Source organism: Aricia agestis, chromosome 9 (assembly GCF_905147365.1).
Source record: "Aricia agestis chromosome 9, ilAriAges1.1, whole genome shotgun sequence".
NCBI classification, from domain to species: domain Eukaryota; kingdom Metazoa; phylum Arthropoda; class Insecta; order Lepidoptera; family Lycaenidae; genus Aricia; species Aricia agestis.
The window spans coordinates 14,609,934-14,626,467 of record NC_056414.1 but is presented as its reverse complement, the minus strand read 5'-3'; the positions used below and the strand labels follow the sequence as shown (position 1 = coordinate 14,626,467).

At 37.1% G+C, this 16,534-nt stretch overlaps 2 protein-coding genes across 7 annotated transcripts in view; one reads left to right on the top strand and one right to left on the bottom strand.

Moving 5' to 3' along the window:
* The window catches only part of LOC121730070 (solute carrier family 12 member 4), a 371,671-nt gene that overhangs the window by 228,612 nt on the left and 126,525 nt on the right, over window positions 1-16,534 (bottom strand). The window lies entirely within an intron of this gene.
* Window positions 15,260-16,534, top strand: part of LOC121730077 (monocarboxylate transporter 9-like) — a 31,147-nt gene continuing 29,872 nt past the window's right edge. Inside the window, exon 1 of the mRNA XM_042118910.1 lies at window positions 15,260-15,576. Coding sequence (XP_041974844.1) covers window positions 15,460-15,576 — 117 coding nt within the window. The 5' untranslated portion in view covers window positions 15,260-15,459. The remainder of the gene's footprint in view (window positions 15,577-16,534) is intronic.

The following is a 16,534-nucleotide window of genomic DNA, read 5'->3' as shown; positions in this document are numbered from 1 at the left end:
GGGTACCAGACAACGGAAATCTATATATTAATACGTAAGAAAAAATTTTGTAACCCTTTTTACGAAAAATGGGGAAACGTAGGTGCATGAAATTTCGCATAGTTATAGTTTATATGGTGAAGGAGTGCATCGAGCTAATATTATTTTAAAATGATGCTTTTATCATATATATTTTTAACAAATAAAACGTTACACACACTGCGACACTACTACTAGGAAAAATTACAGATTTTTGAGTGACAAGCCTATACATACGAATTATACTCTTTTATTTATGGTTGAAGTCTGTTGACAACAAGTTGACAAATAAAAAATGGATTATTGTTTTTTTTTATTTAATTTTAGATACTATGAGACAATGCTTAAACGGCCAGTCTGAGATCAGCTGAGTCCCAGAGACAAGAATTGAAAAAAACTATGATGAAGTCAATATTTTTTACAAAATATAGGTAGTAGTCCTAAATCCTAATGTCGTTGCAAGTAAGGTCGAATTTCAACCATTGGGCGATCAATAGTATATTTAATACTTTAAACTATACATATTATATTTAAGATTTTTATCATACTATGATACACATATTTAATGCACATCCATGACCCAGGAACTTTGAAATCTTTTTGTTTCGTCAGCGGGATTCGAACCCGCGACTCCCGGCTTGAGCTACCAACGGCCCACCAACTGAGCCACAGAGGTCGTCAGATCATCAGTCCTATGTAACTTGTACTTAGGGTTAGCTCGCATAGAAACTTGACACGGTACTGTATTCACGGTACTGAATTCTTTAGGTTTGAAATTATGCACCGTTTACAACAATAGAAGACCTACTGCCTACACATATTTTCATTGCAGGAGCGGCGCCGCTCCTCGCAGACCTATGCAGTTCGAAATTTAAATGCTGGTATTAAAACTAGTAAGTATATTAATACCAGCCAGACCATAGTAAAAGGAAGGGAAGTAAGTTATCTTCATACAAATGCACCGCGCGCGGCTTGTATGTGTGCACCATAGTATCAATGCATCGCCACTTACGACACACAACAAAATACACAAACTGTGAAAATTTCGGAAGTCTAGCTACAGCGGTTCTTGAGATACAGCCTGGAGACAGAAGTACAGACGGACAGTCATCGCGAAGTCTCAGTACTATTACTGAGACTTCCATTTTTCTGAGATTCCATATTACCCTTTGGGTACGGAACCCTATAAACAAAATAGTATCTTGAGTAGTAAATATATAGTTTACATCGCTGATGCTGCATTGTACATTAACTAACAGCAAAACATTGCCGTTTTTTGCATAAATGGAGGCTTTAGGGCCCGAAAATGAGTTAAAATATAAAAAACTACGCATTTTATGTGTAGCCAGATATATTAGCTAGGTGAGAAAGTAGATAAGTTACAAGGTTTGTCCATAATATTATAAGGGAAAAAATGCGTAAATGTAAAAAATGGGAAAATTAATGAGTAAAATGTTACTTATTGCATTCTTCCACTCACGTCTTCAATTTATTGTAATAGCGACGTAAACACTCGTAAACTTTATAACTTACTGATAAGGCAACACGGAAGGGGTCGCTTCACGATTGTAAATAGATCACAGTCTTGACTGTTGAACCTCAGATCGGTGGCAGGGCCGGCAACATTATAATAATTAAATGCCGTCTACGTAAATAATCGTATATGTACAACATTTTCAAATATAGAAGGTATATCGACACCAATTTAATAATGGCTCCTTTGAAATATTATTTATCCTACTGATGCCATTTTTTTTGTTGTTTGTTATTTTAGTTGAGCAGTTTTTGTCTTTTGGTTTATTGTTTGTTTTTTTTTTGCTTTAGTGTGTGCAGTGCATGGTATTTATGTCTGAATAAAGCATTTTATTATTATTATTATTGTTATTATTTTTCATTTACGTAGGAGGCATCGATTATGTAACGACTGGCAATAGACGGACCGCAAGTTGCAGTTGGGACCGACTACTATAATAGAGCTGTCGCGATGAATTTTGAACCGGCCGCGGTTGATGATGATTGATGAGGTTGCCGCAGCGGCGATCTGTAGTTTTCATACTAAATTCATATCCAAAATACATAAACGAGTAGTTCTTGAGCGATAGGTACAAAGAACAATGGCCAAATCGTACCAGGCGGGCGGTGGCGTCCCGACATGCCATTAGTAGCAAAAATTCTCTGATATTTTAAGGCATCGAAAATCATTAGAAATGTGTCTATAAACAGCCACAAAAAAAGATCAATATATTTTAGTTTCGTTATGTTCTGACAGCCGGCGATCATTCGCAACGTTCTATTTTCTGGGTAATACTCTAGGAAAAATTGAAATAGTTAGAAACGAGATCGCCGAATAGACACTTGTAGGCTACACCGCAGTCGGGAAAAAGGTAGTTCTTAAGTCTAACCTCAAAATAATTTTAAACGTTATTAATTATTATAAAAAATCGTGGCTATTTAGACATAATTCTCAAACGAAATTATGTTTAAAGCATAAGAACAACCAAATCTAACTATAGTTTATTTTGGGACATCAAAAATAAAAGTCGAGTCCAGCTCCTATACAAATTTGGCCATGATTCTTTCAACGCGACTGCTTAGAGCAGTCGCCAGAGGTAGCTAATAAGGTGTATGTTTTAAATTTTTCATTAAAAAAAAACCCCCGCCAAACAACTTTAAAAAGTAATGAAATAATATTAACTGCCTTTAAGTTCAAATAATTCCTAACTTGTGTAAAGTAATATTTTAGTCCATAATTGTTGTCACGGTGTGTCGGGGGACCGCCAAGTAAACTACAACCTACAACCGCCAAGTCGCTGATTATCTCGATTCAGTTCGCTGTGAATTGATCCTTAAAACTTGTTATGTGAAATCAAACATCTACATAAGCGGTCCCCCGACACACCTTAATAACAATTATGGACTAAAATATTACTTTACACACCTTAGGAATTATTTGAACTTAAAGGCAGTTAATATTATTTCATTACTTTTTAAAGTTGTTTGGCGGGGGTTTTTTTAAATTTCTTAATTTAATTTTATTTCATACTTTTTAAACTTGTGTTGGTTTAAATAGTGCAGAATAATTCCTATCAACACAATCATATTCTCATGATTACCATATTCTATCAATGTCCTTTTCGATGAGGCCGTTAATATGAGCCCAAACATGAAACCTCCACTTTGGGTTCATACGAAGCTCGGTTCCTATAGAATCTAGGTGATGCTGCAGCAGCAGCATGTAAATATTTAGTGTTTATCTACTTCTTACTTGTTGTCGCAATTAAAATGAGCCCAAACACGAAACCTCTGCTCTAAGTTGGCGAGGAGTTGGATATCCTATTGATTACCAAGTGATGCTGCAGCACCAAGTCATCTTTGCATTATTTTGTGTATACGTATATTGTATATTCACAAATGTCACGAACTAAAATGAAATATAAAACCCATCAAACGACTACAAGTTGCAAACGGCCTTTCATGAACCAGATAAACCCTGATTGTTCAGCACTGAACAGGCTGATGATGATGAACTATGGCTAAGAACACTCTCGATCATGTTAGCTTTCAAACAAAAAAACTAGATCAAAATCGGTCCACCCGTTTGGATGCTACGATGCAACGGACAGATACACACACAGACAAACAGACAGACAGACAGACAGACAGACAGACAGACACGTCAAACTTATAACACCCCTCTTTTTTGTCGGGGGTTAAAAATAAAAACACATATGGTAAGTTACACCCAGAGGCGTTGTTATAGTTACAGTTATGGTCAAAGTTGAGGTTAAAGTTTAGGTTGACTTTCACTTTAGCTTTAACAATGACCACAGAATTTGACAAATGTCTTTTTCCAAAGTTAATGGGGCTGAGTATATTAAAAATGAATTATCCACACAAATTGACAGAAAAAAATATTTGTTAAGGCAACACTATCACTCTTATGTCAAATTTAACTTTAACTTTAACTGAGCTAAATTACGCGGTTAAGGTTATCTTCAAATATGGCGTCCAATATCTTACAGTTCATGTTTTGACATTTTGTTATAGTTAAAGTAAGTTGGTGCAACCCACCCTTAACCTTGTAACTGTCCACGAGCATTGATAGATTTCTATCCAATTTAAGGTTCTGTTCTTTGTTTAACTAAAGAAGAAACTTTCTTAAATACCAGACGCGTTGTGTTAACATTGAGCAATCCTCATTGATTAACTGTTAATTAAAAATGTTTCCACTTTTTCCGGACTTTGACAATTTGTATTTATAAAAATATTCCGACGCTTAATTCGTTTTTAATGCGTTTTAACGTTTAAAAAAATTCTAGAAACTTTGTGGTTACCACACATAACGTAACATTGTGAAACTCTAAGTTTAAAATTTCTTTGTTTTTATAAACTATACATCTAGATGACACGATGCGAGAATAATAATTTTTAACACGGTTTTATTAGCTTCATTTGTAACTAATAAGAAATAACTATGTATATAGTATATTATGTAAGAAAATCTTGGAATCTTAATTTGACCCACTTCCCGGTCTTCTATTAGGATGGAATTTTGCACACGCTCTGAGTTCTAATGACAATAAAATATGATACTAGCTAAGAAATGGCATTAGAAATCCAATATGGCGGCCTCCCCAATATGGCGGACAGGCTATTTGAAATGCACCCCCGTTATATGGATATCAAATGAAAGGGTTTGCTGTCAAAAATACAAAAAAATAGTCACTTGACTTAAAATCCAACATCCAAGATGGCGGATTGGCTAAATCGTGTTTTTTTAGTTTTTTTTTTACCGTTATTATATACAGACGTATCATGTTTTAGAATAATTTACTGTAGTCTAGACAATCCTGTAAAAATTATTTATAATAATTATCAGTATGTACAATAATTACACAAGAAATTAACCCTACGATGGCCCGTAGAGTTCAAGTGTTGATAGTACCGGCTACTAATGATAACATATATTGTAATAGTCATTAGATTGTTTGTTTACTAAGTTCATAATACAAATTAAACTTATCGATCAAGAATATAATAGAGTACAGAAGATATAAACCGATACGACGCAAGGTTCATAGTCAAATATAACTATAACAGTTAAACCATAGAGGAACTGGTCGCTGGTTAAACAGACGTTTAGGCTGCAACTGTAACTCTAATTATAACTACAATACAAAATGTCAAATCTTTGGATAAAGTCAATAACGGACGCCATATTTAACGATAACCATAACCGCAACATCAACAGACATCTGTCAAATGGGTCAAAGTTAAGTTACCCATAACTATAGCCATAACTTTGACCATAACTGTAGGTAACTATAACCATGCCTCTGGTGCAACCCATATAGGAGTTATTGTAGGAGATAAAATATGTAAACCCGAATATAAAGTTCAATACCTTTATTGCACAGCGTTTTATAAAAAGGCAAAATGGCGACAAGACGAGATCAGACAAAAACAGGAACACACAAGCGTCGAGTGAATAGGAACTATTAACAATCGTTCAAAAACAGTTCAGAAACTTCTATGATGTTTTTTTCCATCAGAGGAGTTTATTTCTTCTCACCTTTTTGACTCTGGTGCTTGTGCAATAAAATTGATAGATATTATTGTAACAAGTTTTGGACGCACACGGGACACATAATATTTTGATCGGCTATTCTATAACGAAGCGATAAAGAAAAGGTCTTCGCTAAAGGGCTAGCCCTAGTAGATAAGTGGCAAGCGATTATCGTAAATGCTAACAAAATGTATGCTATTTGGCATAAGTCATCGCTTCGCTAATACTAATGTCAAATCCCATACATTTTGTGGCGTTGGCGTTGGCTTTTACGATAATCGTTTGTCGCTTGTCTACGTCTTACTAGTGTAACAAGGAAATGCCACACATTATCCTCCTATGAAGAAAATCCCACAAATTGAAGAAAAGTACAGGAAAATGTAGAAAAAATAGAAAGCAACCTAAGTCATAAAATCTTTAAAAAATCTAAAACTTCCATTTCTAAAACATTTTCAATCCTTATTTGCTTAACTGCAACGAGAAATTAATAATGACGTATTTCATCATCTTATAATAAACTAGGATATTATGGTCAGGACTCAGAATTGACAAATTAATAAATTCGAATAATAATTATTATGATTTATCTAATATATTAAATTCTCGTGTCACGGTGTGCGTATTTGACCTCCTCTGAAACGGCTCGACCGATTTTCGTGAATCTTGGCGAGCATATCGGCTAGGGTTGAGAATCGGACAATATTTACTTTTATATTGATAATTATTATTTAGTTATTAGTGCATTAGTTGAATACATAATAGTAAATTATTACAACTCGAGACTGATGGCGATGATTGTTTGCGCAACGGGATAGCGATTGACGTTGCCATGGTAACATACTTATTTAGTCACTTCAATAAAATAATATGGCCGAATTACTTTATATAGCAAAACAACATTTGCCGGGACAGCTAGTTTATATCTAAAATCTCATCTTTTTTAATACCTTACGATAATTAATAAGAAGTCACAGTGAAGAGGACAAATAATTTTAAGAAATATTTAAGATAACTAATGTCTAGAAATATTATGTATGGTATAAAAATAGCTCCTTAGATTTTTTACTATCGAGCATCGAAATATAATACAGGATGGAACGGTTAATGTAATACATTGACTGATGTCAATGCGTGGCTGTAACATACATGGCAAGGACCCGCTTAAATATGCTGACATAAAACGTAGTAAGTATAAGGGCAACAAAAATTGTATGACTGACCCGATTTTGACAACATTTGATTATACATTACATAACAGTGTAGTGTATAATCAAAGTTGACAACATTCTAAAAGCACAAAAGCTCCACGATATGCACACCTAGTATAGTTGTAACAATATAGTAACTCTTGTTACCATATTATACCAAAAACAATACGGTAACAAATACCTTTATTTGTTACCATATTGTTTTTGACTCAGTTCCATAATATTTATTATTCGTAGCTATCGGACATCTAATAGATTGATGCGTCATGCAAGCATCATATTATATTATGATACAGGAAACCAGTCCTCTGCAACACAGTCTTGTCTATAGAATTATTGATTTTGTTTAACTACTGTTCATATTATGTTTGTGATAATAATTGTTAATTTCATCAGATACAGTGGGTAACTATGTTATCAATCAGCGTTTTGCTGTCGTTTTTTCATGTCGCTAAGGGTACAAACTACAAACGACACCAAATATGCTGATTCGTTAGCTTTTAAATCAGAAATTTAAAAATCGGCCAAGTGCGAGTCGTACTCGCGCACGAAGGGTTCCGTACCACTAAAGAGCAAAATTATGCCGAAAATTGTGTTTTTTAATTTATTTTAATATTATCATTAAATATTAAAGTACAGTATATAACTAAGGACTTTAGGAAAAATTCAAGTACCTACCTGTCGCCATTATTAATATAGAGCAAAAAAGGTAAAAAAAAACACGTTTGTTGTATGGGAGCCCCCCTTAAGGGGGCGACTAATCCTAAAGTGTCAATTTATAATTCATTTTTATACTTCAAAATAATCCCCGAATTGTTTCATTTTCTAAAATTAGATACTACATTATATTTCCGAGAATTCAATCTGAGCAAAAACACGATATCTTAAAATTTTCTCTATAGAAAAAAATCACAAAGATGCATCTAATTTTCACGAATTTTTCATTTATTGCCATAACCGTGCATTGAACTAAGTTAATATTTTAACACATTGTATAAAATTCTATCATTGAGAGATCGACCTAGCGGATTTTTAAAATGTTGTATATTTATCGAGTTATTGAGAAAAAACTAATTTGGCCATGAATCCGCGTCGTCCTTTTTCACCTGGCATATGAAAGACGGGCGTGAGTGTGAAGAGAGAAGGACGATGTTTAATTTTTTGGGTTAGTCGCCCTCTTAAATATTAATTTTATTTAGTTTTAGTATTTGTTGTTATAGCGGCAACAGAAAATTTCAACTCTGTAGTTATAACCGTTCTTGAGTTACAGCTTGGAGACAAATAGACGGACAGACAGACAGACGGTCGGACAGACGGACAGACAGACGGACAGACAGACATCGAAGTCTTAGTAATAGGGTCCCATTTTTACCCTTTGGGTACGGAGCCCTAAAACTGAGAAGTTCACTTTGGTATTTCTATGATACGTACTATCACAGATAGGCAGAATGCGGACGTTTTTTTGTTATATATAATCTACCTAGCCGTTTTCGGCTTCAGTGACTTGGTTATGTTTAATTGTTCATAACATTATGTTTTGCTCTTATATGGCTAATATACCCAATCTTAGCAGTAAAGGTGCGAGAGCAGGATTCGCAAGTTAGGGCACCATTTACATAATTATATCGTATATTAGCAGGCGGTCTTGCTTTTAGCTGGTCACGTTTGAGATCTAGTTCCCGCCTTCGTTCTTCCTCAAAAGAGTATGTTTTGTGATTTATAAGTTGCCTCCACTCTAGCCGCTCCTTCGCCCGAGATTCCCAGCTAGAGGGATCAATATTGCATCTCTTCATGTGTCTTTTCTGTACGTCCTTGTAGCGTAGAAATTGACCACCACTTTTGCGTTTGCCGTGTTCCAACTCAGAAAAGAAGATGCGCTTTGCCTTTCTCTGATCCGGCATTCTTACAAGGTGTCCACACCAACGCAACTGCCGCCTTATCAAGTATGCTTCTATGCCACAGACATTAGCTCGTCGGAGAACATCAGTGTTGCGAATACGATCCGACCACTTGATATTCATGATGTCACGTCAGCATTTCAGATGGAATCTGTCTAGCATGCGTATATGTCTTCGGTAGAGGCACCACGTCTCTGATGAGTACAGAATGTTAGGCAGGACAATCGCCATATTATACACCTGTATTTTAGTACTCAGTTTGATATTGTGAGAGCGGAAAACCTGGTCTCGGAGTTTGCCAAAAGCAGACATTGCTGCACCAATTCTGCTGTTTATCTCAGAGTCGAGGTCGCCTTTGGCTGTTACAGTGTTTCCCAAGTATTTAAATTTGTTGACTTCCTTTAGGGCTTGGTCTTCAATGCACATATTTAAAGAAGCTCGGTTCACGGTGTCCATAAGCATTACCTCTGTTTTAGATATGTTGATTTTCAGACCAAACCTAATGCAGACACTGTTCAGTCTAGTAATCAGCCTTTGTAGTCCTTCGTGAGTGTTCGCAACAAAGCATAGATCATCAGCGTACATTAGCTCGGTAATAAGATCATATGATACCTTTCGACGAGATTTTAACCTTGCGAGATTGAAAATACTACCATCTGTGCGATAACGTATGCGGATGCCCTCGGCATTGCATTTCAAAGTCTCCTTCACGACAACAGAGAAATAAAGAGCAAATAAAGTGGGCGCTAGGACGCACCCTTGCTTAACGCCACATGTAACTGGGAATCGTTCTGAGCGTTCACCACTGACGGCTACACAACATGTCATGCTGTCATGCAAGAGTCTTATCAAGCGAATTAATTTGTCGGGACATCCTAATTTTGATAAGACTATCCAAAGAGCCTCCCTAGGGATACTGTCGAAGGCTTTCTCAAGGTCAACGAAACATATACAAAGAGGCTGGTGCTGTTCTCTACTTTTCTCTTGAATTTGTCTCAGTGAGAAAATAGCCTCACAGGTGCTTCTATTTGGTCTAAAGCCAAACTGGGTCTCTGGTAACAGCTCCTCAGACAACTCCATCAAGCGATCTAGAATTACCCTTGCGAGCGCTTTTCCAGCGGTGGAAAGAAGGGAGATTCCTCTGTAGGAGTCGCATTCAGATCTGTCGCCTTTGTTTTTATATAGAGCACAAATAATTGAAACCCTAAAGTCCGCGGGAACTTCTTCGGTTTCCCATATTTTGCAAAAAAGTTGCCACATCTTATTGTGCAATTCATCACCTCCATACTTTAATAGTTCCCCTGGAACATTATCAACTCCGATTGCCTTCTTGTTCTTCAAAGCTTTTATGGCATTCGTTACTTCTTGCTGGCTAGGAGGGATTATCAGTTCTTCCTTTGGGGATAAAGTTGGCAGAGTTCTTAAATACTCTAGATCAGCTGATCGGTTTACGTTAAGCAAGGTATTGAAGTGTTGTGCCCAGCGGTTAAGTGCTTCATCTTTATTGACTAAGAGATTACCGCTTAAAGATCTTATTGGCACATTTGCTTTATATTTACTGCCTATCAACCTTCTCATTTCTCTGAAAAATTCCCCTAGCTGGTTCGTGTCTGCAAGATTTTGGATGTGACGAACTTTTTCCTGCCACCATTCATCCTTTGCAATACGAGTTAGTTTCCTGACTTGCGCTGTACTTTCTTTAATTTCTTGACTATTGGTTGCTTGATCCTTCCGTCTTAACAGTTTGCGATGCTCCGTTAAAGCTTTAGTAAGCAGCTCATTGTTATCATCAAACCAGTCATCACATACACGAGGCTTGGTACCTAAGGTATCTGTGGCAGCATTTAAAATGTTACCAGATAAAAGTTTCCAGTTCTCGTCAGTACTTCCAGCCTGAATATTTATGTTTACTGTATTAAGATTAATAGAGTCAATGTACTTGGAACGAGTTTCTTTACTCTCCAATTTTTTAAGGTGAAGACTATTTGGTTTGATTCTGCAAGATCTATGTAATGGTTTGAGACGTAGATTCATTTTGGTGACAATAAGACGGTGATCAGACCAACAGTTAGCACCGCGCATCACTCGCGTTATCGTGACATCAGAAATATCTTGCTGCCTAACAATAACATAATCTATAAGATGCCAATGTTTCGATCTTTGATGCATCCAGGTGGTTTTATATTTAGCTGGTTGACGAAACATGGTATTGGTTATTGCCAGATGAAATTGGGAACAGAAAGTTAATAATAATAGTCCGTTGCTGTTCATATTTCCAATACCATGCCGTCCCAATGTACCAGGCCAGGCATCAAAATCCCGACCCACGCGAGCATTGAAGTCTCCAAGGAGTAGGATTTTTTCACTTGGGCGGATTTTAGTTAGGACTTGGGAGAGTTCCTCGTAAAATTTTTCTTTTTCGTCATCAGATTTATCTAGGGTTGGGGAATATACGCTAATAATATTTAAGTGCCTGTGATTATTTAGGTGTAGACGAAGGGACATGACACGATCAGAAATTCCAATCGGTCGTTCTACTAGCCTAGAGGCAATGCTGTTCTTTATAGCGAAACCTACTCCAGATCGTCTTGGTTCAGATGTTGGTGTACCTTTCCAATAGAACGTGTAGCCTCCTCTATGTTCGACAAGCTCTCCCTCTTCAGGTAGATGGGTTTCGCTGAGAGCAGCTATGTCTATATTGTATCGCCCTAGCTCCCGGGCTACAATAGCGGTTTTACGCTCTGGACAGATATTATTTGGTCGATCCAAAAGAGTGCGGACATTCCAAGCACCAAATGTCATTTGTTTATTCTTAGTACTTCGACCACGTCTAGCTGGGATGCACAGGCAGTCGTGGTTACCACCTCCCAAAAAAATTGTTGGAGTGAGCATTTGTTTGGGACACCTTTTCTAGTCCCCTCCTCGACTGCGCGAGGAAAGCAGTGCCCCTCTAAATAGAGCTGCTTTGTCGCTGAGGGTGCTGCCGAGCCACACTGTCACTCCCATGCAGTGCAAAAGCGACCACTCTCCTTCAGCCGCCCGTGTGCAGGTATCAGACAAAGCCCAGCTTACATCAATGCCAGACCTTTCTACCTCTACCCATCGCCACAGGACTTTACTTTCTCGGAGTCCGTGAAACGTAACCAAGTCAGATACGCAGGAAATATTTAAGTGCATAAGTGCGCGCGCAATACACAGGTGCACTCTCTCGTCTCCTCATTCTTACTCTAATGGAACGGTAAACCGCTACGATTAGTGAACGAGTAGATGCAGTTTCTGGTCACGACACTATTTGTCCTATCGTTACCTTCAGGCCCTCAACAACTGCCTGGTTATCTCGCCACAGATAGTGGATTGCGTTACCACCGAGACAACAGCACTAAAAGTACGGGGACAAACCGTACAACCTCCAGTTCTGAAACACACGATTCCGCTTAGATAGCATCATGTGTTTCAATACTGGAGTCCCCTCAACCAGGTTTAGCCCACGAGTCGACGTGGTGTACCAGGGTGTGGCCGCTGTGTGCTGACAGCTACTTGGAGCCACTGGCGAGAGGATTGCAGGCTATTAACGAATTTAAACATAAGCTCCTGTTCCATTAAGAGATGGCCGACTAACAGAAGTTGTCGCTAACAACCCACTACACCCCTTTTTTTTGTTGGAATGTATCAAGCTAATAATTATATTCTTGACTTAACCCGGTCAAATAAAGTAGGTCCATCATCTGCACAATTTGAATCAATTTCACTTATAGTGTTCAGTTATTATATATATTATAATACCTTATAAATACCTCCTAATAATTTCTTTAATTAAAAATATTTTAACTGTCCCAGCTATTATAGACGCGCACGGTATTAAATACAAAAATATTCAAATTAGTACGTCGCATACCAATGGACGATTTTACCATTCACACTTAAAACTTCGTTTTATAAAACCTAATTTTCATTGAACGCGTTCAAGCGACGTAAATCTCGTTTTTTTTTCAAATGGATTTCACAATCTTTGTCTTAATCGCGATTAAGAAATGGAAGTTTAAGTGTTGTCACGCGATGATTCTAGATGTTTTCATAATTTTAGAGCCATAGCGAGTTAATTTAATAATAAAATAGCAAGACACGAAATATTATAATATTATACTAATCAAATGCATCCGTCAAAACTCTCAACTTGATATTTCTTTCGTCTATGTTTTGAGTTCCGCCATGACACTACACTGACAGTACCTAAACGAGTTTTATGTAAGTAATTAAGGTGGGATTTCACCAAACACACATAAAACTTCGTTTTATAAAACATTAGTTCCCATTGAACGCGTTCATGCGGCGACGTAAATTTCGTTCTGTTTCAAATAGATTTCACAAACTTCGTTTGATCGCGACTATTTAATCTGACGTCACGCGATCATTTTACATGTTTTTTTATCATTTTAAAGCCTTTTCACATTAATTTAACTACAAAATATCAAGAAACAATACACAAACTAACCAAACGCATGTTTTGAAACAGTCATCTCGACATTTATTTTGTCTATGTTTTTCATTCCGCCATGACAGGGCTTGAACGGGTTTTATGACGTTAAACTTCGGACCTTGGGCGTTCAGAAGACAAAACTTGGATTTGCTGTGTACGCGTTCAGTTTATGTTGGTAAAATGCAATTCGATGTTATAATCGCGTTTATACGTTTTGAACCGGTTCAGTGTGCATTGAACTCGTTGCATTTCTTTGGTGAAATCGCCCCTAAACCTCGAACAATTTGCGTTTATATGATCAAACTCAGTTTTGCTGATAACGCGTTGAGTTTTATTATACTTTTTAAACTGGTTAAGTGTGCACAAGCGCGTTCAATTTTTTTGGTGAAATCACACCTTAGTGAAATTTTTCTATCATTATTTTTAAGTACCCCTTCCAATTAATTTCGAAATCCAAGGCCTCCATTTCCATAATAATGATGGTCATTAACGCGGCAACGTCATCTTTCCTTATTTTTCACCTTTTTTATTGTAATAGATTTAATTTTATCTGAATAAGCCTAGTGCTATTCATAAAAGTTTAATATTACTACCTTTGTTTACATATTTGGAATCCCAACAGAGGTATATTGATGTTTGTTTGTTCGTGTGACGTTGCTAAAACCTCTATAGTATGTTTCAAATATAAAAAATATATACAAGGTGTAACAAAACTAAGTGATTTTTTTTAAAGTGTGTTACATGTGTTTTTTGCAGAGATAATAATACTCCCCACACCGGTTTCGGTGACGGTGGCCAGTTTCATTGAAACCAGGCCAGTTACGCAGGAGTAATTTTTTAGTGTTCAAGTGTGTGCGCAGTACACAAGAGCATTCTCTATTAATTTCAATCTCATAACCCAGTGGGACGGAAGACCGACACGACCGGCGAGAGATCAGGTGCAGGACCGACTTTTTACATGCCCATCCGACGCATGGATCATCTTACTTGTCAGACAATCAGGTGATCAGCCTGCATCGTCCTAGCCAAACTTGGAAAATAACATGTTTCCAACGAGGGAATCGAACCCACGACCTCCGAGTCGAGAGCCACGCTCTCTAACACCAACTAGACCACGGAGGCGTTAAGGCGGAGGCTTGTAGAGAGTTCACTGTGAAAGTAGCAGCGCTGAAAGACTATTTTTTTTTCACTTTTGTATGGGGAAGCTCGTGACACTGGCTCGTACAAATCACGAAAAAAAATGTTCTTTCAGCTCTGCTACTTCAAACCCTAAAGAATTATCACTAAGTTTTGTTACACTTTGTTATCAGCTGAACGTAGAACCTCCTCTTCATTTTGGATGTCGGTTAACAATATATACATAGCTAACTTTATTGTTTTCCTGCTCTTTCGTTTGGGTCATTGAATTAGTTTATGTAAAAAATAACGTTTCTTATTTTAAGTTTTGAACGGGAGTTAATTTAATGTATATCCGTTTCCAGTATGCTATTTATAATAATATTTAATACTAGTATTTACCTGCGAGTCGCGACTCAGTCCAAGTTAATGTAGTTTACATTTTTTGAATAACATTTAAATTGAAACAAACAATTATTCAAAGTTTTTATATTCTGTTATAAATATTTTACGTAAGTATCTAACTTACGTAAAATATAGCAAAGACTTTTAAAAACTTTATAATTTTTAGGACTAACAAATATTTCACTAAGTATATTAAATAAAAACAAAAAAATAAGTAGAATAAGTAGAACGTAACGGTTAAAAAATATTTTAAATCCCACTGTCATTTTTTTTAATTCTTATTTAAGATTTTTCTGAAAAATACGAAAAATCTCCCAGTGTGTACAAACGGACAAACTTATTTTATTGACATGCGTACCACGCATACCATGCATGATATATTTAAAGACATAAAATAAATGAAACTAATAAAATATTATTTGGAAGCGAGGTGAAATGCTAAATAAATCGTCTTATCGCATCGGTCTCACATAGTTAATTATATCCGTCCATTCAAGATTTCTGGTTATTGAATGAATAAGTTACACTCAAATAGTTGAAGGCGGTCGTCTCTATGACAGTCTTCCTCCGACCGCGTAGCGTACTCGAACACGACTCGTCAATCAGATCGAACAAACATCGTAACTTTAAAGTCTTCGGTTCGGAAAATCCGAGATATCATATCTAAGTCCTCCGCACACAGTTTAATCTCGTTTATTAGACCTCCCGGGGCATAATAAAACGGGTATATATTATGTAAAAACGAGTCGTCGGCGTCGTTTTTCGTTCAACATGAGTGAGCAAGGGAAGAGTGTGGTCAGCTGTGACAGTGACGACAAGAACTATGAGCTCGTCCCGCCTGAGGGAGGCTGGGGATACATCGTGTGCGTCGGGCTCTCCGTTATATTCGTAAGTCTTAAAGCTACGAATAATAAAAACTAAGGAAGATTAACTGTGTCAAAAAATTTGTCCACGAGTCTACAAAATGTGACCCGATATGCATACTTTATGCATGTATTCGGTACACAATTTTGTGTAAATATAGAAGTGACAATAAGGGTCAATTCAGACCGCAACGTGACGAGGCGAGGCGAGACGCGGCCTAAATTTGTATAAATTTGACAGATTTTAATTGCGTGAGACGTTTAGAAAAGCATCTACGCGTCGCGTTGCGGTCTGAACCGACCCTTAATGTCAACGGCTTTATTTCGTGAGTGAGTGTTTCGTGGCTATTGCCATATTTTAGTGTGCGAAAAGGAACCAAATTCAAAACGTTTGAAATATGGGAGTTACGTTTTCTTAGGTCTAAAGAAACTCTATCTAAAAACTCTACTGTGTCCAGTCTATTCGAAACTCTACCGTAGTACTCTGCTGTCCAGTCTATTCGAAACTCTACCGTAGTACTCTGCTGTCCAGTCTATTCGAAACTCTACCGTAGTACTCTGCTGTCCAGTCTATTCGAAACTCTACCGTAGTACTCTGCTGTCCAGTCTATTCGAAACTCTACCGTAGTACTCTGCTGTCCAGTCTATTCGAAACTCTACCGTAGTACTCTGCTGTCCAGTCTATTCGAAACTCTACCGTAGTACTCTGCTGTCCAGTCTATTCGAAACTCTACCGTAGTACTCTGCTGTCCAGTCTATTCGAAACTCTACCGTAGTACTCTGCTGTCCAGTCTATTCGAAACTCTACCGTAGTACTCTGCTGTCCAGTCTATTCGAAACTCTACCGTAGTACTCTGCTGTCCAGTCTATTCGAAACTCTACCGTAGTACTCTACTGTCCAATATATTCGTAAGTGTTGCTCTATAGAGACTCTACCTTAGTAGGAACCTACTATATTTTACTCCTTACTTTCCTATGACCGT